We start from the raw sequence: 25,739 nt of genomic DNA, 5'->3' as shown, positions 1-25,739 counted from the left end.
CTCCCATCATACACCACAGGTGACAGTTAGGTCAGTTCTTTTGGACGGCGTATAACAGTTTAATCACAGTATGGGTAACAGATACATATATATGGCCATGGTATTTGTCCGGGGAGGAGGGAGGGTTGCTTATGACTTTGATGAGTATACCCCTGGAAGAGAGCTAGGATTACAGGTAAGTAACTTAACCTTCTCTTCCAGGGGATACTCATCAATAGTCATAAGCACTGAATAGAGTAGCAAGCCCATCCACGTACCCTACGGACGAATACCAGCATATCAAAACCATTTTACCAAAAAACATATATTACCCAAACAAATTTCTCAAGGATGCTTGACCAAATTGAGAATCTGCTTGAGTGTCAGAATCAAGCTAGTAATGGCGTGCGAAAGTATGGACCGAACGCCATGTGGCTGCTTTACAAATTTCTTGAATAGGTACATTCCTAAAACATTGCTATCGTAGCAGCTTTGCCTCTTGTAGAATGCGCCCTCGGCTTGCCCGAGAGCTGCTTATGTGCCAGTTGATAAGATAACGTGATACATGACACTATCCACCTAGAAAAGGACCTTTTAGAGGCAGGGAAACCAGTGTTCAATGGACCATAATTCACAAACAGTTGGTCAGACTTTCATACACTTTTTGTTTTGTCAAGATAGAATTTTAACACTCTTTTTAAATCTAGAGAGTGCAGAGATCTCTCTGCAGGAGTGACAGAGTTTGCAAAGAAAGTAGGAAGAGTAACCGACTGGCTGATGTGAAACTCCGAGACCACCTTAGGAAGGAACCTCGGGTGAGTACGTAACACCACTCTGTTCACGTGAAAAACGAGATAAGGCTCTGTAGAGCATAAGGCTTGTATCTCGCTCACCCTGCGGGCAGATGTGATTGCTACGAGAAAAGCAGTCTTCCATGAAAGATGCTGAAGGGAAGCTTTGTGAATGGGTTCGAATGGAGGACCCATTAGCTTAGATAGGACCACATTAAGCTCCCAGAGAGGAGATGGAGACCTAACGGGTGGGTAGACCTTTTTTAGACCCTCCAGGAAATCCTTAACAACTGGCATTTGAAAGAAGGAAGCCTGAGTGGGAGACTTTCTATATGCGGTTATCGCTGCCAGGTGAACCTTTATGGAGGAGTATTGCAAACCTGCTTTGGCCAAATATAGTAAGTATGGTAACAGTACCTGTTCCTGACCTCGAATAGGATCAGGACCCTCAGCAGTACACCACATGTAAAAACGCTTCCACTTAAAAGCATAAGACTTCCTCGTATAACGTCTCCTAGCCTCCTTCAAGATCTGCATGCAGTCTTGAGAGGGACCTAAATGTCCATATTGGATGAACTCAGGAGCCATGCTGCTAACCTCAGGGACGGCAGGTTGGGATGGAACACCTTGCCGCTCGCCCTGGTCAGCAGATCCGGATGACATGGCAACCTCCTGTGTGGTACTTTGGACAGATGAAGAAGGTCCGGGTACCACCACTGGCGAGGCCACTCTGGAGCAACCAGGATCATCTCTGTCTTGGAATAGTGCAGTTTCATGATCACCATGGGAATGAGGGGAATTGGTGGAAAGGCTTAGAGTAATGTCTCTGACCAGTCTATCAAGAGCATTCCCCTTGGATCCTGGTTGCAGGTATCTGGAGGCGAAGACACAGCATTTTGCGTTTTCTGCGTCCGCGAAGAGATCTATGTCTGGTATTCCCCAGCTGTGGAAGATGTCTTGCGCCACTTCTTGTTTTAGCACCCAGTCGTGTGCTTCTGCGAAATGCCTGCTTAGGTCGCCCGCTTCGACGTTGAGGACGCCTGGTAAGTGAATTGCGGAGATCTTCATGTCTCGTGCTAGAAGCCACTTCCAAATCACCTGTGCTTCCAGCGACAGAAGTCTGGACCTGGTGCCCCCCTGCTTGTTCAGGTAGTACATCGTTGTTGCATTGTCCATCTGAACAAGCAGAGCAGTTGATTTGATGGAAGATAAAAACGCCTTGAGAGCCCGATGGACCGCTCTGAGCTCCAGCATGTTTATGTGGTATAGTTGTTCTCTCTTTGACCACATTCCTTGGATCTGTAGTGACCCCATATGAGCGCCCTATCCCTGAAGGGACGCATCTGACACCAGAGTCTGCTTGGACAGTTCCTCTTGAAAGGGATGATGAGATGAGTCCATTACATCCACCATCGGATTGGAGAGCCGGACAGACAGAGGCAGAGTTAAAGTGTCCTCCCAGCGATTGGAGATTTGGGACCACTGATCCTCTAGAGTCTGCTGTAGAGGTCTCATGTGAAGTCTGGCGTTTGGAACTAGAAAAATGCATGAGGCCATCGAACCCAGCAGAGATGAGACCTGCCTGGCCGTGGGCTTAGGTATCTTCAGGAGGGTCTGACACTTTTGGAGAATGGATGATAGTCTCTCCTCCGAAGGATACGCTCTTTCGTTTACTGTGTCCAAAGTTGCGCCCAAGTAATGTATCCTCTGTGTTGGATTGAGGATGGATTTTTTTAAATTGACGTGGAGACCCAGCTGATGTAGTTGTTGCATGCAGTACGCGGGTTGCTGCTGTATAAGACTTGGAGACGCACTCTTGAGAAGCCAGTCGTCTAGGTAAGGGTAGACAAAAATGTGTTTCTTCCTTTGAGACTTTGCGAGGAGCCGACTTCAGACAGAAGGGCAGGACAGTGAACTGGAAGTGGTCTGACTGGATGTGAAACCTTAGAAACTTTCGATGCTTTGGAGAGATTGGGATGTGGAAATAGGCATCTTGAAGATCTATGGAGTACATCCAGTCGCCTTGATGTAGATGCTGGATTATTTGATGTAATGCCAGCATTCTGAGCCTCTCTCTCAGAATGAACTTGTTGAGAAGCCTGAGATCTAGTATAGGCCTGAACTCCTTGTTTGGACCTTTCTTTGGGACTAGAAAGTATCCCTGTCAACGTTGATGCCATGGGACCTCCTTAATGGCCTCCTTTAGGAGTAGAGCGGACACCTCCTCTCTCAGAAGAATTATGCGATGGATGACAGTCTTTTGAGGAGGAATAGAAGGTGGAGGGGTCTTGAACCTGATGGAATACCCATTCCTCACAATATTGAGCACCCACTTGTCTAGTGTGATTTTGGTCCACTCTTCCAGGTAGAAACGGACACTTCCCCCCCACCGGAGTGGGTAACGGAGTTAGGGGAAGCAAGCACTCACTGCTTCGGTTGTTGCTTGGCAGCAGGTGTGGACTGCCTGGAGTTCCCTCCTCGTCCTCTACCAGGACGACGCTGGTAGGACTGTGATCTTCCTTGATGTTGCTGGGAGGACCACTGAGGGGTTTGAACCCTCTGTTGGTATTGGCGCCGATCGTAAGGGCGGTAGCGTCGCCTGAAGTCCTTCCTCTTCTCAAGCCCAATCGCCTTCACTGTATCCAGTTCGGTCTTCATCCTGGACATTTCGTTATCAGCATGAGAGCGGAAGAGCGATGTGCCATTGAAGGGGAGATTGAGAATACAATGTTGCGCCTCTGACTTTAAACCCGTCAATCTCAGCCAGGCAGAGCGACGGGCACAAATCCCATGTGCATAACCAGGGGCAGCTAAGTCAGAGGCATCAGCCGCTGCACTGATGACCTGATTGGCCACCAGACCACCTTCATGAAGGATTTCCAGGAAATCTTGCTTGTCTTCTTTAGAAAGCTTCTCAGAGAAGAGTGAAAGAGTCCCACATAGAACGGTCATACCCAGTAAGGCGGAGGCGCTGGCTACCTTCATATAAGATGCCGAGGTGGTGCACATTTTCTTGCCAACCGAATCCATGGCCTTACTGTCTCTATCCGGGGGTACCGAAGATGATGCTGCCCCCGACTGAGTCTTCCGTACCGCTGAAACAATAACAGAGTCTGGTGAAGGGTCAGCCCTCAGAAAAAAGGGGTCCTTCTCAGTAGCCTTGTACTTTTTAGTGATCCGAGATGGGGCCGCCCCCACCAATGCTGGAGTAAGAAACTTTTGAAGAGCAGGCTCTAGCAGGCCAGGCACTAGGGGAAGCAATGGTCTAAAGGAAGACCTTTGGTGAAGTGTCTCAAAGATGACTGACGTTTTGGTTGTGGAAACAGGCATTTCAATCTTAAGCTTCGCAGCCCCTCAACGTAGAACCTCATTGAAGGTCAGGATATCATCAATGGGCGATATTCTACTCGGAGGAGAGGAAGAAAGAGTAGGAGAGAAATCCGCCTTGGAATCTGAAGACCACGAGGAAGATCTACGGCTTCGTCTTCTAGGAGAGCGGTGACGAGATCTGGATGCCCGACTCCTAGGAGAATGTGATGAGCGCCTTCTCAAAGATGGGGATCTTTGTGGAGTGGCACATCGCTCATGTCTTTCAGATGAGTGTACAGATTGAATTATAGGAGATCTGGATCTTGAACATGGCAGTCTTGTAATCCTGCGAATCTTCAACTCTCTTGTGTCCCCTAGCCATCTCAGGGAGATATTAGTTGCTGGAGATGGCACTAGTGAGGGTTCAGGAGTGACTTCACTATTTGAAGTCCTGGGGAGGAAGAGGCACTCCTTGACGTCACCACCTGGGCGTCCCGTGTCGACCGGTCTCTCAACGCCGCCCTAGGTCTCTTTGCAGGGAGAGATCTCCTCGACGTTGATCTCCTCGACGTCGACCTAGATCACGATCTTCTTGATCTAGATACAGAGGGTGTTTTTCGAGATCTCGGCGGCGATCTCCTCGACGGCGACCTCCTCGATGCCCTTGGCAACGGATGCATCGACGGCGATCTTCTCGACGTCGATCCCCTTGGCGACGGATGTGTCGACGTCATGCGCTTCGACGGCGAATGCCTGTGCTGGCGCGTCGATTGCAAACGACTGTGCCTCACCGGTGTCGATGCCCTCGGTGTTCAGCTCGACATCGATGCAAGTGGACCTCTCGACGTCGGCGCCAATCGCGACATCACCATGGCACCTCTCGGCAGCGGGCTTCGACGTTGGCGAGTCGAAGTCGAGCCACGGCCTCTTGACGTCGTAGGCGAGCCAGACCTGGACCTCCTACGCATTGGTGTCAACCTCTTCTTATGGGTCTTCTCACCTGAAGTCGGTTGCTTCGACGGCGAAGGACGCCTCGACATCAATTTCGACGCCGACTCGGAACACCAAGGTATTTTGGATGTCGATCTGTCCCACGACGGCGTGTGAGACCGATGTTTTCTTTTCTCACCTTTCTCTTTACGTTCCAGCCTTGGTTGAGAGGAGGGCTTCTTTGAGGGATGTTCTTCTCGCCCATTTACTGTTTCTTTTCCTCTCTCCTGCATGGAGTGCAGCCTAATCTTCTCCCTTTCCCTAAGGGTTCTTTTTGAAAACTTGCTGCAGTGGAAACACTGGTCTGGCTTATCAGATGAAGGAAGACAAGCAATACTGACCGAGCGAGGGTCTGACTTAGCCATCTTTTTTCCACAGGCCGGGCACTTATTAAATAAGGCCGGCATTATGACAGAAAAAATAGCCAAAAGCCAGAAAAATCAACAGAATTAGTAAGCTAAGTACTAAAGACGTCGAGTGAAACTAAAAAAGTTCACTTTAAACCAGAAAACTAGTGATAAAAATCACTAACTGGCGAGCTCAATGCTCCAGGATCCTCACAGAAGGAGCCGGAAAAAAGAACTGACTTAACTGTCACCTGTGGTGTATGATGGGAGCCTGGGGGTTCCTGGAGGTCTTAAAGGCACGGCGCCAGTTTTCCAATTGTTTCTATATGCAGCCTTTCTAGGCTACTCTGCCTCTATGATCTTGCCTCTTTACCTTTGAAAATAAAGGTTGTGTGTTTTAAAGCAAACTCAAAACAGTTTTCTTTATATGTAGCATAAGTATATCATGACTTATATGTCTTTATTTTCTCAAATGTAAAAGATTTACAATGCAATTGTGGCAGTTTTGAGCCTAGTAACACGTTTTCAGGCTGCATATGTATATATATATATATGCATATTATCTATATATATGGGTATTTATGTATATATATATATATATATATATGTAGATATATGCATATTATTGGCTATTGCTCCGGGGTCCCCGCACGTGGGCGGGACTATTCAGTACTTATGACTATTGATGAGTATCCCCTGGAAGAGAAGTTTCAGCTCCTCAGCTGCCTTCCTCAAAATGACTGCAAATGACACTGCGTCCTTCAAAAGGAACCCCGAAGGCCACTCTATGTCAACGTCAGGCAAAGTATCTAGGCCACTTTTGCAAGGCCAGAGAGTCGACCTCCCTGCTGTCATCATTGTCATGTTCAACAAAAGTAGGCTTCTGGGTATGGTCTGAGTGTAACCCAAATAGGACGTTCAGTTTGTCAAAATATTCATCTCTAGGCATGCGTCTATGTGGAGATTCCTTCACCAGTAAATGTGCCCAGCATCAAGGACACACCAGGATGTCCTTGGGAAAATGTTCTGCAATAGGCGGTGATTACAAAGACAGTGCCAGTGGGGAACTGTCTCAGCCGATGCAAGAATGGTGCTAGAAGATGGTTTAACAGGGACGAGTGGTGCAGACGGAATACCTAGTAGTGGAATGCCAGATGAAGGAACCAGTGTATCCATGGGGCCAGAGGAAGCACCAGCAGGTGCATAGTAAAACAGAACCAACTTCATCTGCGTGAGGGCCACGTCTTGCACAAGGGTCAGTGATCAGGAGCTGAAAACTGAAGATGGCTAGTAGCCCAGTGCCAGAGGTGCGCCAGAGTGGCATCAATGAATTTCGCCTCAGAAGACAAAACTCAAGGAGAGGCTTTGTATAGGTGCCTCAGGGACCTATCATATGAGCCTTACCTCGTCCCCAAATAATCCCTCCTCCTGTGCTCTGTGTTTTTTCTTTGATTTGTCCCCAGATATCTTGGATGACTTGCCAGTAAGTGGCGAGTTGGAGGATCTGCACTGCAGTTGGGTCCAGTGGTCCTGCACTATGAACAACTTGGCCTCCCTCTCCCTAATAACCTTGGGATGCATGAGACCACATGTATCACACAACCTGGAGTTGTGTCTCAGCACTGGACACCATAGGCACAACAAACCAGTGTCTGAAATAGATAGTTATGTATAGCAGGATTGGCACTATTTGAACACTGATTTTCTGGGATGTGACATCCTGCTAGCAGTGCAGGAAATTATTTTTTAGAGTTAAAAAACATTACAAAAAGAACACTCCAGCTGTGTGTAGGTGGGAGCGGAAAAACAAATGTGTGGTTACGCCAGGGTGGCTCTTATATGGCTCCAGTATCATTGATGATCCAGGCTCCGAGACAGAGTTAAGCCTCCTACAGTGGAAGGAGAATGGTTTGAACTTTTCCAGATCCAGCCTGGTATCTGGAGGGGATTCAAGAGGTGAGGAATCTGTAGGTAGAAGTATCCATCAGAATAAACATTCTTTCTCGGCTCCCTCTCTATCATAACCCAATGTGATGTCGAAATCTGTATGCTTATGAACTCTCACTAAGCACCAATTATGATGAACAGGAATATTCTAGAAGAACCGCCAATGATTAGATCAGCAAGCTCTTCTCATCAATCTACATCGCATTTATACAGATAAAAGTATTGCAATTATATATATGTTGAGATAAAAGTTTTTTTTCACTACAATAAATTAGGAAAAATGACTAATATATGGGATTGTTGGGACATGAATGTCCGTTACATTGTATATGGGAGTGTACTCCTGTCCTCAGTGCCTGACAACATGTGTATTTGGTATTCTGACATTTATTTTGGTCCTCATGCCACGCTAATCTGTTCTGTGACCTGAATACGCACACAAAGCTTGTCCTCACAGTGAACAGAGGACTAATGTTCCTGTCCTAGGTTTATCACAGAAGGCAGTGGTGGCAGTATACCGTAAACCAGACCTTTTATCTATGTCAATAATAGTGCAGCCTTTTGACCCCTCACTTGTAAAGTCCCTCTATTAAGGGAAACTCAGAACCTAGCGCTGACATCCTCTGTGCATGTCGAGAGAATGTATGTGTAAAATATGCAAGTAGCACATGTGCAGTAGTAGAATTCTGTGTGTACGAGTCAGAGTACTGAAGCCAGTGGGATCAATTTAGGATTCCCTTGGTTTTGCATTGCGCAATATATAGAATGAGGAAAGCTTCCCCGACGAGCGAAAGTGTATTATCAGCATTCCTGTGGCCAAAGGGTGGAGATCAAAACACAGAATTGAGGCGAATGGAGACAGGGATACTTTTAGAAACTCTATGAAGACTTTATTTGCAAGGGCCTGTTGAATAGTTCTTTCTGCCATTTGGTTGATGGTAGGAATGACGTGTGGGATTGCAGTTTCTGTTTCTAGATCAGGCCTGCTCTACTGTCTGTCTAAGATTAATGCTTAAGAAAGAATGAGGACGGCCAGGTGCAGAACCCTGACACCTTATTGTGCCCATGTTGTTGGTGTTCCACTCTGGAGACAGCCCCAGTGCTACCTGCCTTGAAAAGCATCGCTTTACACAAAGGCTGTGTCTAAAGAGCAGCCTCCGAAGAACACCTGAACCCCCCCCCAAACCAGTTCTGAAGCTTAAGACAGTTAATCCACACACCTTGTCTAAACAATGTGTATAGAAGTGAGATCCAAACCATTCTACCTTGTTCTAGTTTCAGGTTCTTCATGACCAAGGAAGGGAGAAATCCACAGAGTTTTTGAAGCACTGCTCTGGGACTAGGGCTGGTGTGTGCCTCACAGCCAGTCTCTGAGATCTGAGCGAACATCACCTTCAGGCTGTACTTTCTGCTGGAAAAGCTAAGAGTCTACCTTCTTGGAGAGGAAAGGGGACAGGCTGCCCCTCGCTCTCCGCAAGAAGAGATACTATCCACATAGAGTAGCCAAACATGTTGATGTTCTGAGGAACACCCAGAGAAAGCAGATTGCCTGACAGAGCATGGGCAGAAGTGAGCCATGCTGCAGAGTCTCCCGGTCTCTCTCTGCAGTTCTCTGAGAGACCCATGAAAGATAGATGTATTCTGAGGCAGGCTGCATCCACCTTGCCATGTGTATCAGCCTTGGATGAGACTCTATCTACCTTTTTGTGTAGTGGCCCAGCATGGGTCTACAACTGTCTGCCACATGTATCTGCCCATGTGGGAGCTGCACACTGCATGACGTATTTATCGGCCCCAGTCAGGACTGTAAACTGCTCACTGTGGGTAATGGCCCAGGAGGGATTTAACTGCCTGACTGTGAGCATCAGTTGGGGTCATGCCACAACTATCTTGCCGTGTACTCGCATCCTCCCAGAAGCAGACTAAGACTGCAGAGGGCATCTGCACAGCAGCAGCCAAGCATCAGACTAGGCCATAATAGCTTCAACTGGTGAAGATGACAGTGGTAATGTGAACCCCAGCCTAGTTTTAAAAAGAATTTGTAAAATATTTCATTTTATTTTCCAAACGCATCACGCGTTTCTATCAGAATAACATGTTGCATTTTAAATGGCAGTGATTTGTAGAAGGCCACAATGTGCAACCTACCTCATTATTATTCACGAAGTAGGTCGAATGGGTTCACTAAAAGTAGGTGTGCAAATTAAGACCACTTTTGGGTTCACTAAAAGTAGGTGTGCAAATTAAGACCACTTTTAGTGAATGCAATATACGTACCTCTGGCCCATAGTGTTCTGTTTTCTACATAACCGTCAAGGACCGTAAGCATGATTTATTTTGTTTCAATTTAATTCAGAATTTAGGAATATTCTACTTTTACTGTACTTTGTACCATCTCAAATGTTTCTATTGAGACTTTTATATATCATTTTGCAGGAACTATTGAGCTCAACCGCATATTTTATCAGATGTAAAATCAAATCAACACATTAATTGAATTAAGGGAAGTTACTTTCTGTTTTAGCAAATTAGTGGTATTTGCTAGTTTCTTATCTCATTTCAGAAAGGAAGATGCAATCATGTCTTATGTATCTGTATCTGGAACTGCCGTGGTGTCCCTACTACATCTTCAGACCCAGCTACTGCAGTGCCATCCGTTGAGGAGGTTTCAATGTGCAGGTTTCCTTTTCCAAAATGGTCATGCCAAGAAGTGGTCCCTACCGCTACCACCAACAGTCCTCAATGAGGCACTAAATGTACTCCCAACCCTCTTCTCTAATGAAGAATCCTGGTATTGACACATTTTTTGATGTAGGTTAGAGTCATCTGAAGACGGTCAAGGCTGAAAAATATTACTTCCCAACATACTACCATGCTGAGCACATGATCTACATGCATGTGGCCAGCTGCTGATCATAGGTCAGGAAAGAATTCGGCCACTCTTCCACCCAGGGCATTTCTTGCTGAGGTGATTTCGGATGTCAACAGCAAAATATTCAATTACGCTATTTATGATAATATCTGGGACAAAATGTCGAAGGGCTTGACCGGTACAATGGGGAATAATTATGGTCAAGTTGCTCGTTGTAAATGGCAAAAATCATAACCATACCATCCCTTCAACTGAACTTTAATGGAATTTCTGATTTGATAATACATTTTTGTCTTCTGACTACTTAACCGTAACTCTCCTTTAACAAAGTTTTCCATTATTCTTTTGGGGTTTATAACAGTATAGATTGTCCCCCTTGACAAAGCAAAGGAGCAGGGTGGCTGGGGTTGAGCACTGGGATTTCAGAAAGGCACGAGGCCCAGCCCCATGTGTAAATACATGACTGCATGTTAATGGGCATGGGGGTAGTGATGGTGCAGGGCCTAGACCTTTAGGCTGGCCCTACATCCACCCTCGTGTCCGCTGGGTTGGGCATAACCCCTAAAGCCCCCATGAGGACATTACCCACAATGCTCTGACTTCAGCTTCTGCGGTCACGAAAAGTCATGAAAGTTGTGGATCAGTGGCTAGGTAGCACCAACACATAGACTATTACAATAGAGTACCTCTGTGGACCTAAATATGACTTAATAAATCTAACATATTTAGTTTGACAGTTTGGTGTCATATGAGCCTTGTAACAAGTGGGATACACAGCATTTATATTAGAAGGGAAGACATAGGTTTCCACTATATTTAGTGAAATAAAATGTTTGAGAAATGGTATAAGAGAAACTTTACAGTTGTGTGGGGTATATAGTTAGTCAAGGCTTTACCATATAGCTAGAAACGAGTAAATGGAGATTTAACGACAAAGAGCAATGCACCCCTCAAAAGGAACAGGTTATTAGGAAAGAAGAGGGAACAACTTGGAGTGCACTATTTTGCTGGGAGGATTGCCAGTTTATGCCTGCCAGCTGTAGGAAGTTCTGCAGCAATTCACAGCATGTACTGATTTACTCAATTATCAGGAGTAATTTCAGTTCTCTTCAGAACATTATCAATAAGAGGAGAGACTCACAGCGTGGGTTGAGATTGAAAGTCATGATGTGCAAAGAGCTTCATAACGGACTGAGGCTGAGAAAGCTTAGTAAAACCTCCTGCCATCAGGAGTAGTGTGGGTGAAGGTGGATTGGGGCTTTTAGGTCAATTAGCCTATTTTGATTTGTATCTGAGTGTCGTTGGAATCCCGTGGAAGGAACTCTGCATGAGTGCTAAAGGGTTGAATTCTATTCCGCCATCAATGAAGCGAGCAGCAGCATGGTGTACCAATTTTAAGGGACATGAGTGCAACTTCAGAAGTGAGGGAAAAGGTCTGTAAATGTGCCTAGGCAGGATTGAAAGTATCCTCCAGGGTGACTGTAAATTCTAGCAGCATTTACAGGTATGAATGCATTTCCTGTGCCTCGCCTACCAGTGATTCAACTGAAGACTGTTATGTTATAACAGAGCATTTTACGGTTACAGTATGCAGGAGGACAATCCCTCTATCCTGTATGTTGGAACATTTATGAACTTTGTAGAATGCAGGAATTCTTCCTTGTTCAAAAGTATCAAAAGTAGCCACTCCGTCTTTATGTACTCAATACTATACAGTGTTTGTTACAACAGTATTCAGTTGGCTGCAAAGTTGAAACACGAAACACTCAGGGCCTGATTACGAGTTTGGCGGTGCTGCGCTGGGTCCGCCCTGCTGCTGCACTGCCAAAGCAGTGGTCGGAATGTGCCCCATATTAGGAGTTTCCTCCAGTCTGGTGGGCTTTTCTTCGGTGTTCCCATGGCGTGCCTCTAAAAATTGGCACTACAATGGGAATGCCAAAAACAGTTCCTACACGGCATGGACTGCCAAGTCCATGACGTGCCGGAACTGGTGTGTATGCACACGGGGGCACATGTGGTGCTCCCTGTGTGATACCACATGACGGTAGGAAGCAGGGGGACCTATAGGGCCCCTCATGTTTCCTCTCTGCTACGGTTTTCATTGAGGAGGAACCGCCATGAAAACCATGGTGGAGAGGTTAATTGTAATATGCTTGTCAGGACCGCGGTTCCACCAAGCATATTACTGCCACCGCCGCGCCCCGCGAGTCTGGTGGCCCACAGACCGCCAGACTCGTAATCAAGCTCTCAGTGATTCTGCAAATTTACAGACTGCAAATTTCAGGTTGACTTTTCTAATGATATGTTAGCTAGAAAAGCGGAGCATTCAAAAAGGCATCGTAAGTAAGCACGAAAGTAACTATTGCCAGAAGCAAAAGATAATACATCACAATGTCAACTATTACGACAACATGCAAATAATGCATTGCATAATTACCAGTAACATATCAGTGGCCAACCCAGTTTGCAGAAATGACCCAGTCCCTCACCTCATTATTTGCAAGGCTTTATTCTTCATTTGGAAATACTAGTATTGTACAAGTAAGAACATTTGCATTCTATTAAAATCAATATGGTCAGTCACCAATAGTAAAATTCAGAATTCCTCTGTGCAAATATGAAAACGCAGTGAGGTAATTATTTGTGTATAACAAGATTATCAGAACGGACTCCTTCATTACTAGTGTTTCCATTAGTAATAAAATACTCTCATTCCAGTTCCATGCATATGCGTCAATAATATTTACTAAGTCAAGAAAATTGTAAAAATCACAAGCATGAAAAACAATACTAATGATTTTAAGTCTGTAAAATGCGGACATAATGTTACCTTCCACTTCGGAGTTAATACTCTTACTCAGTTTTCCCAGGTCATCCACATGATGCTCTCTACAAAACATGACATTTTGAGTTATATTTCTCATACAGTAGCGAAATTAACACTACAAAAATGATGGGGAAGATTTCAGAATATTTTCACAGATGTTCTAACACTTCTTAACACATATACAAGTGATTATATTATATATGTTATTGAAACGTTTGTGCTGGAGAAAGTTTACAGATAGTTGTCTATGTCTTAAAACTATATCTTAGAACATCAGACAGTCCTAAAAATAAAGATTTAACAAATTCTGCAGTCACAACACAAAGTTAAAGTTTTTGCCATCAACATTGTGAAAACACAGCTTAGAAAACATGGTAGCTAAAGTGTGAAATCAAAAATTGTATTACATTATTAACTGAAAAGAAGACAGAACATGTGGAACTTTTTATATAATTACCATAACATGTTACTTTTGATTTGAGGCATGGACCTGATTTCAAATGAATGGAATATTCATGCAACCTTAACAAATGTATGTAGTTGTTAATCAAACTGAAAGGAGACCAATGACTAACTGGAAAAATGTGTATCTAAAAATAAGTCTTTCACGTGAAGCAAAGCAAAATGATGACAGATGTTGATATAGTTTTCCCACTTGGACTTGAAGTGCTCTTAAAAGGATTGGTAATTACACAAGTATTATTCACAATAAATAAACCTAAAATAAAACATAAACCTTGAGCTGAAATTAAAATAGTTAGGAACAAATGGATTGTTACACTGAATCTAGCAGGGCTATTCACAAAAGTAAATTGCAGTTGTGAGCAATTTACACGGCTAATTTACTCTTACACTTTTGAGTAACTTTACTATTTAAATTTAGACTATTCACAAAATAAAAGAGAATAGTTACATAAAAGTGTATACTTACATGTCTCTACCCCCTGAAAAAGTGGATGGAGCCAAATGTATGAATGTAAGTTGCTACTGCCAAAAAGAAACAGTTGTACGGCCAGCACCACACATGACCAACCACTGATACTGCAACTCTACCCACAGAAAATAATCGAGACAGAGACCTAAAATAAAACTCCCTATGAAATAATGTTAAATTAAAATAGTTGAAAATATAAATAAATATCTAATGTAAAATAAATATAGAAAATTAAAACATTTTGTATACAAAAACATATTGTAACGATTTTTTATGTTCTAAATTATTGTACCATTAATTTGTATTAAACTATAATTTAAATACTTTTAATTTTATATATTACTCTTAATAATGATTAATGCATAATATTTTTTTAACTTTATGTAGGATTTTTTTTAATGTAATCTTCAAAAAACATTTTAATTTACTATATTTAAATGAATAAAAAATGTAATTCAAAACTAGGCTAGTAATGCTGTATTATTTTGTCCTTTGATCTCAATTTAAAATAAAAATATACAATTAAATTACATTAGTATTTAACATAAACATTTTTACTAATATAACGTTTAATAAACTTTTTTAATTTCCCTTCAACTTTACACGAAACGGGTGTCTGAATCTGTCTTTGGGGGCCCGGTGCAGGCCCCCCTTCACCGAAAGACGTCCGAATGGGGCCCGTGGGGGTACCCAAGAGACCCCTCTTGCCAACCATGCACAATGTGGTAGGCACCATGGGGTGCCCGCCACAGGGTGAAAGGTTTTCCCCACCCACCCCTTTTTACAATGGGAGCCTGTGTTCTCGTTCGGAGCACAGGCTCCCTTTGAAGTCAATGGAATCTGACTGAACGATGTTGGGAAGCATTGTAATCGGTCGGTTGGACTCGCAGAACCGGATTCTGTAACGAGTTCTCTAACGAGATCGTAATCGACCCTTAAGTTGTAAACTTCCCTGTGTGTGGCTCTCCCAAAAGAAGAGATATGCTAGGTGGAAATTGATGAAAAGCAGTTTATATCCTTTAAAAGTACAACAGTATAACTACAAAACGTACTGCAAAATGCAGTTTGTGAATAGGCCCTGTAGGTGTCGGTTTGTGAATAGCATTTGAAGTCTCTATCTACATCAACTATGTTTCTACTACGGCTTCTGTAATGAAGTTGATGTTATTTTTTTCCATGTGTTTCCTAAGCAATATTTTCTCTATGTCAGTCAAGGGAGGTTAGGACTCAATGTTCAATACATTCACTTATAGTCTGCCTCGAATCAAGTACACTATAGCAGTAGCCTAATGATGGATTAAATATGTTTTAAACTTCAGCTGTAATGCGAATGTTCGTTAATGTGAAGGGAACGTATGGAGAAAACTGCAAGCATGTGTATCGAATCTTGGTAAATCACACCAAATATATATCATCTACTCAATTATTTCCCTGGAGAGAACCTTTACTCTGTAGGTGCAGGTGCCTCCACCAAGGACCGAGAAAGCCTTCCAATAATCCAATTCAAACTAAGAAAGGTGGGCACTCAGTGGCCTGCTGCTCCAATTGTTATTCACACACAAAACCCATGATATATCAATGCATTTCGGGGTCCTCCACGGCTCGTTCGCAATACTGATACAATTTTAGATGGCCATTTGTTATAGAAACATGTGAAACAGGGCAGCACACAGAAACTAAAGATCTACAAGACAAAATTCCTGAAATTATGGGTGCCATCTTATAATGTTTCACAAAACATTTACGAGGTCACACATTACCGCTTGTTACATTTTCACAATATTTCAGCAATATACATGAACACCAATACATTCATAAAATAATTCCTCTTTATATGCAACACAAATCATTTACAGCAATAAAAAGAGATGATATTTAGGACTATTCTATATAGCCCACTGAGGGGCTATAGATAGTAATGTATGTATATGTTTGAAAATGTTTATACATACATCAACCTCTATAAGGATTATCACACAATATGTATTATGAAGTGTATGCTTAAAAAACCTTACTGCTATTGTACCAGCATTGAGAACAAGGCGTGATGTTGGCTACCATTAGTTGTGAATGTGAATAAATCAGAATTAGAGCAACACACCACTGACTGCCTGCCTTGTTCGAATTGTGAGATATATATAAATATATTCACACACTCTCTTCAAAGTCGGCAATAGTGACTCTGTGGTTATGGTTGAGATCTTTGATCCATAGGGAATAATTTTTTCGATATGACAATTGTAGAGTGCTCCCAAGCCTCGGGACATATAAATGATTATGCCACACATGGAGCTTTGTATTGCACGTTTTTATTCCTCAGCATCTAACTGTTACCTGAACATTCTACATCAGTGGTTCCCAAACTTTTGACTCCTGAGGACCCCCATTGAGGCACCACTGGAAGCCGGGGACCCCCAAGCAATTTGTAGGATTTAAATTTCAAACATTAAAACAGTAATTCGAAAAAAATAAACAAACGTGTGCACTCAAAACAAATACTCAAATTACTAAGGATTTTAGGGGCATATTTACAAGTCCCGATCGCCATGGGAACGTCACTTTTTGCAATGTTCCTGTGGCAATAGGGGCTTTGCCTTATTTACAAGGCAGCGTTAAGCCACTTATTGTGGCTTAACGCTGCCTTGTAAATAAGGCCCCCTTTCACGCAATGCTTAGCGTGAAAAAGGTGGGCAGTGGGAGTTGCAGAGGGCGTTTCACTCCAAAACCCATTGATTTTGACGCTGCCCTCTATTTACAAGGTCAGCTGAAATAGGAGACAGCACCAAAATTAAGACCATGAAAAACCTGGTCTTAACTTGGCGAAATGAGGAGAAGTGCCTTATTTCTCCTCGTTTTTGCTTTTTCCAACAGAAAAAGCAAAACACCTTTGATTGTTTATGTTCAGGATGGTGACCCTTCCTGCACATAAACAATCTTTAATAAAAATGACGTTTTGTAAATTCCATGTGTGCTGCATTAGGCAACACACATAGAAGTGACAAAAAGGCATTACAAAATTGTTCATGTGCAGGAAGTGGGACCATAGCGGCATCAGGATAACGATAGACTGGGAATAAACATGTTTCTAACTTTTACCATGAGGTTTGCAAGCAGCTCTTTGACAGTTTATAGAACACTGTGCTAGATTACGATTTTCCCTTATGAATTGCACAGTGACAAAAGAATCTCTGTGACAAAATCAGTAGCCCACTGACCTATGCACATAAAATACTGTTTTTAAAATGCATTGTACACGTTCTTTGCAGTAGGCATATTAACCCTCTGTTTCACATTAGGATTAGATAAGTCAAAGCTGCCACTAGACAAAACTTTCCTCTCTCTCCAGCAGGTACATTAATCACTGGCATTTTCTTGACACTTTTATAGTTGCTCGAAAACTGCTAATTTTACAAGGAACTTTGCAGTGCTTTTAAAGCTGCTGCCTGCGGACCCCCTGGGAATGTGCCACGGACCCCTGGGGGTCCTCGGACCCCAGTTTGGGAAACACTGTTCTACATGAATTCTATCAACCACACCCACAGAAATTGTGTCACTATTCTACGGAGTCCATCAGAATCAAAAGGGTCCCATCATCTCTAACTCACAAGATACTACACCAATTACTTTGGCACCCTTTCATGAACTGCACACATTTCATGGTGATTTGCAGGTCAGACAAAAGTAATGGTTGGGGCAGAGAGGTCTTAAAGCCCTATTTCCCATTTTAATTTCTATAAGGATTTATTCTCTCTGACGTACTAAAAACCTCAGAATAGATTTTCACAAAACAGGGCATGAACTTTACTTGAAATCAGTCTTGCTTTCAGATTGGTGGAAAAACATTATTTTAGCTTGTGAAAGGTGTTTTGTAACCAATTAACATTCTGCTACTGTGTGATGCATAATGTGTGTTAAGGGATATATAAGACCCTATTTTTAACTAATACAGGTGTCTATGGAGGAGGGCATGCGAGTCCACCACACCACACTACACGCAACAAACAGATGCTTAGAGACATTTTCAGTTTGTAGCATATGTTGCTGTAGATATACATGCTAAGCACAGACTGTAAAGCACTACAGTCCTGAAGCAGTGGTTAGCTTGTGGATGAAGATGTTTGAAATAAGGTCCTTAATACAGTCTGGCCTATCATGGCTTGTTGACTGGCTATAATATACACACAGTAGTGCTTAGTGAAAGTATGTGGAGGTGACCAAATGGCTCCTTTACAAATTTCCAATAATGGGATGTTCCCTTACTAAGGAGGAGTGCACCCTTGGTGGAGTAGATAGAAGCCTTTTTGCTTTAAGATAGCAGGTCTGAATACATTTGGCTATCCGCTTAGCTATCCCTGCTTTAGAAATGGGCTGTTCTTTGTGCGGCTTTGCAAAAAAGACTTAAGGCAGGGTCTAGTTTTTACCATATAGTGCTCCAGGCCCATTCTGTCCACATCTGAAGCATAAGAGTCTAAATTTTCCCTGCCAGCCCATAGACAGGGTTGTGCATTGAGCATGTAGGAGGCAGTAGGCTCCATGCCTCTGAGGAGACTGGGCTTTCTGAACATCAAGATGTAGCAATAACAGGATGTGTCTGTCATTTAGAAGAACAAAATTGGCCAAGAGTAGGAGTGGGGGCCAACTGGGACTTTCCACCTTTTGTATTCTTCTACTTTCAAATAAAAAGTTTCCGAGAAGTGAAGCAAAAATCTTTATTGATAAATGTTCAATTTCATTATGATTTACGGTCAAACATCAAGTGACCTTTTGGTAAACTTTTGTAATGTAGTGTCACTTCTGTTTTCCTAATATTTCCGAGAAGTGACCAAAGTGTTCCTCCTAATATTTCCGAGAAGTGGCCAAAGTGCATCATGTTCTGCGGTAAAAAATGTTGTGATCTGTGGTCAATAGTTCCTCATTAAAAGAGTATAAATGATCTGCTCTTCAGTCCATTCGACGGACTACCTCGCACAAATGAACCCTTGGCTCATGACGTGTGTGTGTGTGGTCTCCCTCAGCCATCTTCTCTAGCATCTTTGGCTGAGGCTATAATGCTTATTATATCGTGAAACTGTCTCTTTCTTTCTCCTCTGAATTTGCCATAATTTTTAAACTTACAAAATTGCGTGATTTACTTTTTCATCTAGCAAGGTGACTCCGAAACTTATCTTCTAGATTACACTATGCTATTTTTGATTAGCATTGTGCCTTTGACATTTAATGCTTAAAATTGTTCTTTAATAAAGTGCCACTCTGACTCAGTTCCTGCATTTCACATGTGTCTTATTATTATAGATATCACATTTAAAGGGTGAAAAAACCCACCTGCAACAGACTAATAGCTGATTTGATTTTCGAGATGTTGTGGTTTCTGCCCATGTAATGCATAAGAGCTCTTTTAACAACCAGTGTGTGAAGGTCTCTCTCCACAATGGTTGCTTAAGGTGAAACAATTACACCACATTAGAGAGAAACTTATGGTTGGTTCTAAGAACAACTGTCTCTTTGTGTACTTGTATGAACGCTCTTTGAAAGTTAGCAGTTGCAGTTCAATAATTCTTATAAGAGATGTACTAGCCACTAAAAAAACACAACCTTTAATGAATTAAATTGAAGGAACATGTATACATTGGCTCAAGCACTGTCATGAGCCTAGTATAACAAGACTTAAGTTCCACACAGGAGAGGGAAGGGTTCTTAGGGAAACTACCCCTCTAAGACCCTCCCTAAAAGCCTTAATTAGTGGAATCCGAAAAAGGGATTGGTTCTCACTATTTTGTAGGAAAGCTGCAATGGCAGCTAAAGGCGAAAGAATGGAGAAAGAAGAGGCATGCTTACAGCAAATGTAAAAGGTAGGCAATAACGTCCTGTACTGTTTGCTTTATAAGATCTAGGTTCATACAAATACAAGGGGAAATGAATCTTTTTTCATTTTGATGCATTACAGGCCTGTGTCGAGGGCTGTCAGGGCTACTTTAAAATAGACATACTCTCCGGAGAAAGGTTAAGGTGCCTAAATTCTAGGTTCTCAGGTGCCAAATCGCAAGATTGAGCTGTCCGGGATCTGAATGTCTCACTCACCCCTGCCTCTGTGTTAGGAGGTCTCATCTTAGTGGTAGCCTCATGTGAGGAGGGAAGGCCATCTCTAGGAGAATGGAGTACAATGATTGTCTGGCACAAGTCAGTGCTACCAGAATGAGGGTTAGTGATATTTGCCTGAGCTTTCTGACTAGATATGGAAGTAGTGGGTGAGGCAGAAAAGCGTAGGTAAATATTCTTGATCAAATCATCCAGAGTGCATTTCCCATGGACTATGGGTTTGGAAACCTGGAGGTGAAGAGTTGGTATTTTACGTTTTTTTTGTGTGGCGCATAGATCTATGTGCCGTGGAACTCAAAAAGGAAGAAGTATAAATTGGAAGTGTTGAGCACTTACCACAAAGTTAAGGGTATTAGGAAATGAAAGTCCTTGAGATTGAGCGCAGTTATATAATCTCCTCGTTGGAGGGGGGATAACATTCTGCAGAGTTGACATGCAAATATGTTCTGGGAGGATGTAATGGTTCAGGGGCTTGAGGATGAGGATAGGCTTAAGAGAACCATCCTTTTAGGGAATAACAAAACCTTGTTGTTGCGGGGACACCTTCTCCATGGCACCCTTTCTGCAGGAGGGCGAGCACATCCTCTTGAAGAAGAGTGAAAGATGTACTGTGTTGGGAGAGTATCAACGAGGTGGGATGTTGGGAGGGATTGTGTGTAGTTCTAGTCAATTGCCAGATTGAATAATGGCTAATATCCACTTGTCAGACGTGATCTCCTCCCAGTGAGAAAGGAAATTGCATAATCTCCCCCCGACAGTTGAAGTGTGATTAGGGTGGGGGATGGCAAGTTAGTGCTTGATGGGTGCAGCCCTTTGCTAAAGCTACTGTGAGAAAGTGCCTCCTTTGGCATAGTTAGCCCACCACTCTTTGCCTGGAACCTGATGTGGTTTCGATTGAGAGCGCACAAGGTCCTTGTCAACCAGGTCCCCTGTGCCAGAGCTCCTTCCCTAAAACCCTAGGGACCCCTCACCAAGACCATGCTAACTGTCACAGCAGCCTGCATGCCAAGGTGCAGTAAAAAATGACAAAGTCATCATGGAAAACTGCCTGTGTGCCATGTCAAAGCAGCACTACCCAATATAGTTAAGTCACCCCTCTAGCAGGTCTTACAAGCCATAAGGAAGGATGCACTATATCACAGGTGTGGGCATATCTGCATGAGTTGATATACCCATACAATATGTAAATCTATTCCTAAAATTGTAAGTGCCAGGGAATACAAAGAAAGTACATTGGCTACAAACTCGACAACTCAAGTTCCCTAGCACCATGATGGCTTCACTGAACCCAGGAGTGTTTAGTATCAAACAACTCCTCTTAATAAACCCACACTGATGCCAGTGTTGGATTTATTAAAACATTTACTCAGAATGTACCTCAGAGGTGCCTCCTGAAAACCTACCAACCCTGGTGTGGTCTCTGACTGGCTTTAGGCAGTCTGCCACCACAAGACATGTTTCTGGACCCCTGGGTCGACAACCCCTGCTCTCTGAGGCCAGAAACAATGCCCATCCTAGTTGGAGGTGTCACATCTCCTCCCCAGGATGAGCACAGTGCTCGAGAGGGATGCTTCAAAGGCCTTGCCGCCTTTGTAATGCGACCCCAGCCTCTGCTGCTAGAAGCAGATGGCAGCTCCCGGTTCAAACCACCACTCTTGGTGGGAAAACCGAAAGGAAAACTTAGTAGGAAAAGGAAGCATGCCCCCCTTCGCCAACTCCACCCTTAAGGTGCTGCAGACAACGTTAAGCACATTTTTCAGTGCCCACCATCTAGAAGATGAATGAACTTATCCAATCAGGGTTAGGGCTATGCCCCCATCCCACAGGAGGGCAGCATAATAGAGGGTGTAGACACCCCAGATAAGAAACCTATTGGTATCTACCTGACACTCCCCTGCAAAGCCCCTAATTCTAGTATTGGCACCCACAGACCCTGAAATTATATTACAGATGACCTAAGAAGAGCCAGACACAACAGCAACGCACTAGCAGAGAAGCCTGCAGACACCAACTGACTTGGTCCCTGCCCTACTAGCCTGTCTGCAGCCCTTGACGATCCTGAGCTAAAAGAATACTCATCCTGCAGCCCAGCGACCTTCAAAGACTTGGGAGGCCTGCCTGCCTTTGACAAAGACCAAGATCTCCCGTGGACAGCAGATCTGTCCTGAAGAAACCAACTTTAAAGAACAAAGACCTCTGCCATGAGGAACCGTGAAACCACCGTAGAACTCAGCTCCTTACCAGACGCCCATAGCCCGAGTCCAAGGGGCCCACTGGTCCTGTGAAGGTTCCCCAGCACTTCTGAGCAAGAGTCTACCATGGGTTAACCCTTGCCAGACTTCACCTCGAACCCTGCAGCCTCAACTTGGACACTCTTCCCTGACCATGACTGGCCCGGTAAGACTCTTCCACCGCCTGAGGACACCCCGGCACCCGAAGCCCGTGGGCCTTAGGGAGCACGACTATGTCCCTACGTCTCCTACCATCTCTACTTACCTGGGCAGCAGTGAGTTTCCTTCGTACAGCCTCCTGGCCTGAGCCTGCAGCCTTTCTTCCACACGGATTTCCTCCATTGGTTTGCATTGGGCGCCAGACTCTGTATTGGCACTCTGCACCCGGCTGTCCCTGTGCCTGAGGGTGTAAGTTTGGTGCTGCCTTGTGGCCCCCCTGTTCTTACCTTAACCCCCGGACACAGGGTTACCAAACCTCTTTACTCACCTGGGAGCAGCATCTCTTCGATTACCCCCTTTCTCCATTGGATAACATTGATGCCAGATTCTGAATTTGAGCCCTGCACCCAGCCACCCCTGTGCCGCTGGTGGTGCAGTTTTGCTACTTACCTGAACCTTGCCTGGTGCAGATTCTTCATAGTAAAAACCAAGACTGTACTTTGTATACTTACCTGCAAAACCGCATTCCTCTTTTTCTTCCGTAGGTTAACATTGCTGAACTGAAATATGCAGTGTCCACTTTTTAAAGTGAAAAGTATTTCTTATGAAAAACAAACTTACCTTTTTACATATTTCTTGGTCTCAAAATAAATCATGAAAGATGTTTATTTTTATAAAATTGGTATGGATCTCCTTTTTGAGTTGTGTGTTACCAGTTGATCACTGTGTGCATAACAAATGTCTCACACTCCTGTGTGTTAGGCCTCAGCCTGCTTGCCCACACTACCACCAATAGAGCACTTTGGGTATACATTGAGCCTTGTAACCTTCTGGGGGAATCTCTGGACTCTGCACGATTTAACCACTTAGTGGTATATCATATAAAGACCAAACAACAAATTTATAAGAGGGTCAAAAACATAAGGGACTTGGTTTAAGGACTGAAACACCTCCAATCCCAAATAGACACAATGAAACCAGCAGAAGGTGCACAGTCCGTTACAGAACAGAATAGCAAAACAATAGTTATTGTAGAGAAATACAAGAGATCCTGCAAATAGTTGGGACAACCCCTCACAGGAGGTAGGAGTCCATCAGCCCACCCTTATTGGCGGAGCATCGTCATCTGGTACTCCTGGGAATCACTGTCTAGGCCCGAAATCGCAGATCCCCAAGGACTCTGCCTGGTGCACAGACCAGTGATACCCAGAAAGGAAATAAACTCCTGCCAGGGTGTGTACCCAAGTAGTCGAGGGCTCCAGTGGTGTGCAGTGCAAGAAAGTCATGTGGAGTTAAAAATGAATACTTGGTCAAAAAATATGTTTAATGTGGATCAACCAAGTTTCATGTCTAAAAGAACCTATAGTCTGATATATATTTTTACAGGCTAATCTTTGGTTCGTGTGGAAGTGTGGTCGACATGTTTCAGCCGATACGGTGACTTAACCCGGCTTTCATCAGGACCGAGAGAACAACAAAAAACAGCTACTGCCAAACTAATTATAAAGTGATAAAGCTAAGCCCATGCACCAAATGTGAGTGTGGGGTACCAGCGTGGCAATTGCCACCCTACCAGAAAAGGCTCAAACTTGAGCGTAAGAACAATGTCTTCATTCCCAGCTTTGTGTGGGAGAACAGCCTCACCTCACCCGGCTGACTGCTCGGAGAAGGAGGCACCGCTCTGTCCGTCGATACCTCTGACTGACTCGCAAGCTGTCTGACAGCTTGCGAGTCAGTCAGAGGTATCGGCAATTGCCACGCTGGTACCCCACACTCACATTTGGTGCATGGGCTTAGCTTTATCACTTTATAATTAGTTTGGCAGTAGCTGTTTTTTGTTGTTCTCTCGGTCCTGATGAAAGCCGGGTTAAGTCACCGTATCGGCTGAAACATGTCGACCACACTTCCACACGAACCAAAGATTAGCCTGTAAAAATATATATCAGACTATAGGTTCTTTTAGACATGAAACTTGGTTGATCCACATTAAACATATTTTTTGACCAAGTATTCATTTTTAACTCCACATCACTTTCTTGCACTGCACACCACTGGAGCCCTCGACTACTTGGGTACACACCCTGGCAGGAGTTTATTTCCTTTCTGGGTATCACTGGTCTGTGCACCAGGCAGAGTCCTTGGGGATCTGCGATTTCGGGCCTAGACAGTGATTCCCAGGAGTACCAGATGACGATGCTCCGCCAATAAGGGTGGGCTGATGGACTCCTACCTCCTGTGAGGGGTTGTCAAAAATATTTGCAGGATCTCTTGTATTTCTCTACAATAACTATTGTTTTGCTATTCTGTTCTGTAACGGACTGTGCACCTTCTGCTGGTTTCATTATATCATATAAAGAGCCAGCCTCCTACAACTACCTTAAACCCTACCCCTATTGTTACTTCTGTCGGAGCCGCGATTGCAGCCACTTCCCGCTTGCTGGTGAAAGGACTACTGCCACATTTGATAAGAATGAGGATGCTCAGGTGAGGCCATCTTCACACCCCCTCTGGGCTGGTGTTTTCGAATGGAGCCCCTGAATGTAGTGGCATGAAGCGCTCACATTGATTTGGATTTCTCTGTATCCTTTTTCATCTTTTCAAGAATTTCATCAAACTCAAGCCGGATAAGATGCACCTGGTCAAGCGCTGTTGTAATGTGAGAGAAGTGCCACAGAATTAGCTATTCTCCAATTATTTGCCGCTCCAACCAGTGCTTAATTTGTGCCGGTGCTTTCCGGTGCTTAGCACCGGCACTTATTTCTCAGGGCCGGGTCCTCGTGCGATATTGTATTTCTTAAGTTCATCCAGGTCTTTCCGGTGAAAAGCTGATAATCGCATGTGACTGTGTGCTAAAATATTTCAAATTGGACACCATTGAAATGTCCCAGTTCTTTATTTTGGTAGAACAACTTGAAAAGCCCAGCTCAGGCCGTGAAATGCTGCGAACAGCGTATAGTCTGTTTTGAAACCACGCCTCCTCGACCCGGCCAAGCGATTGCTCAGGTCTGCTGAGACAAAGAGTGTTTTTCTCGAACTTTTTTTCCCCACAACTGTGGCTCAGGAGGACAGGTGCTGGGTCCGTGCATGCAAGGGCGGGCATTGAGTGCGCAGGAAGCACCCATCGGACCTTAAGGTTGTCCTGCGAGGTCCGGAAAGCTTTCTCAAGATGACAGTGTGGCCACTGCCTATCCGGTTGCATGGTGGGGGCACTACCGCCAATGATCCCTAAGGGGGCCGTCTGGCAGTGGGGAAGGGGC

At 43.9% G+C, this 25,739-nt stretch overlaps 1 protein-coding gene across 1 annotated transcript in view; it reads right to left on the bottom strand.

Moving 5' to 3' along the window:
• MFSD8 (major facilitator superfamily domain containing 8) overlaps nt 1-25,739 on the bottom strand; it is a 212,570-nt gene that overhangs the window by 40,420 nt on the left and 146,411 nt on the right. Inside the window, exon 7 of the mRNA XM_085641529.1 lies at nt 13,066-13,124. Within this exon, the coding sequence (XP_085497655.1) occupies nt 13,066-13,124 (59 nt within the window). The remainder of the gene's footprint in view (nt 1-13,065; nt 13,125-25,739) is intronic.

The sequence above is a fragment of the Triturus cristatus genome, chromosome 2_2 (assembly GCF_964204655.1).
Source record: "Triturus cristatus chromosome 2_2, aTriCri1.1, whole genome shotgun sequence".
Taxonomy (NCBI): Eukaryota; Metazoa; Chordata; class Amphibia; order Caudata; family Salamandridae; genus Triturus; species Triturus cristatus.
The sequence above is the reverse complement of the archived record's forward strand: the minus strand, read 5'-3'. Positions and strand labels throughout refer to the sequence as shown.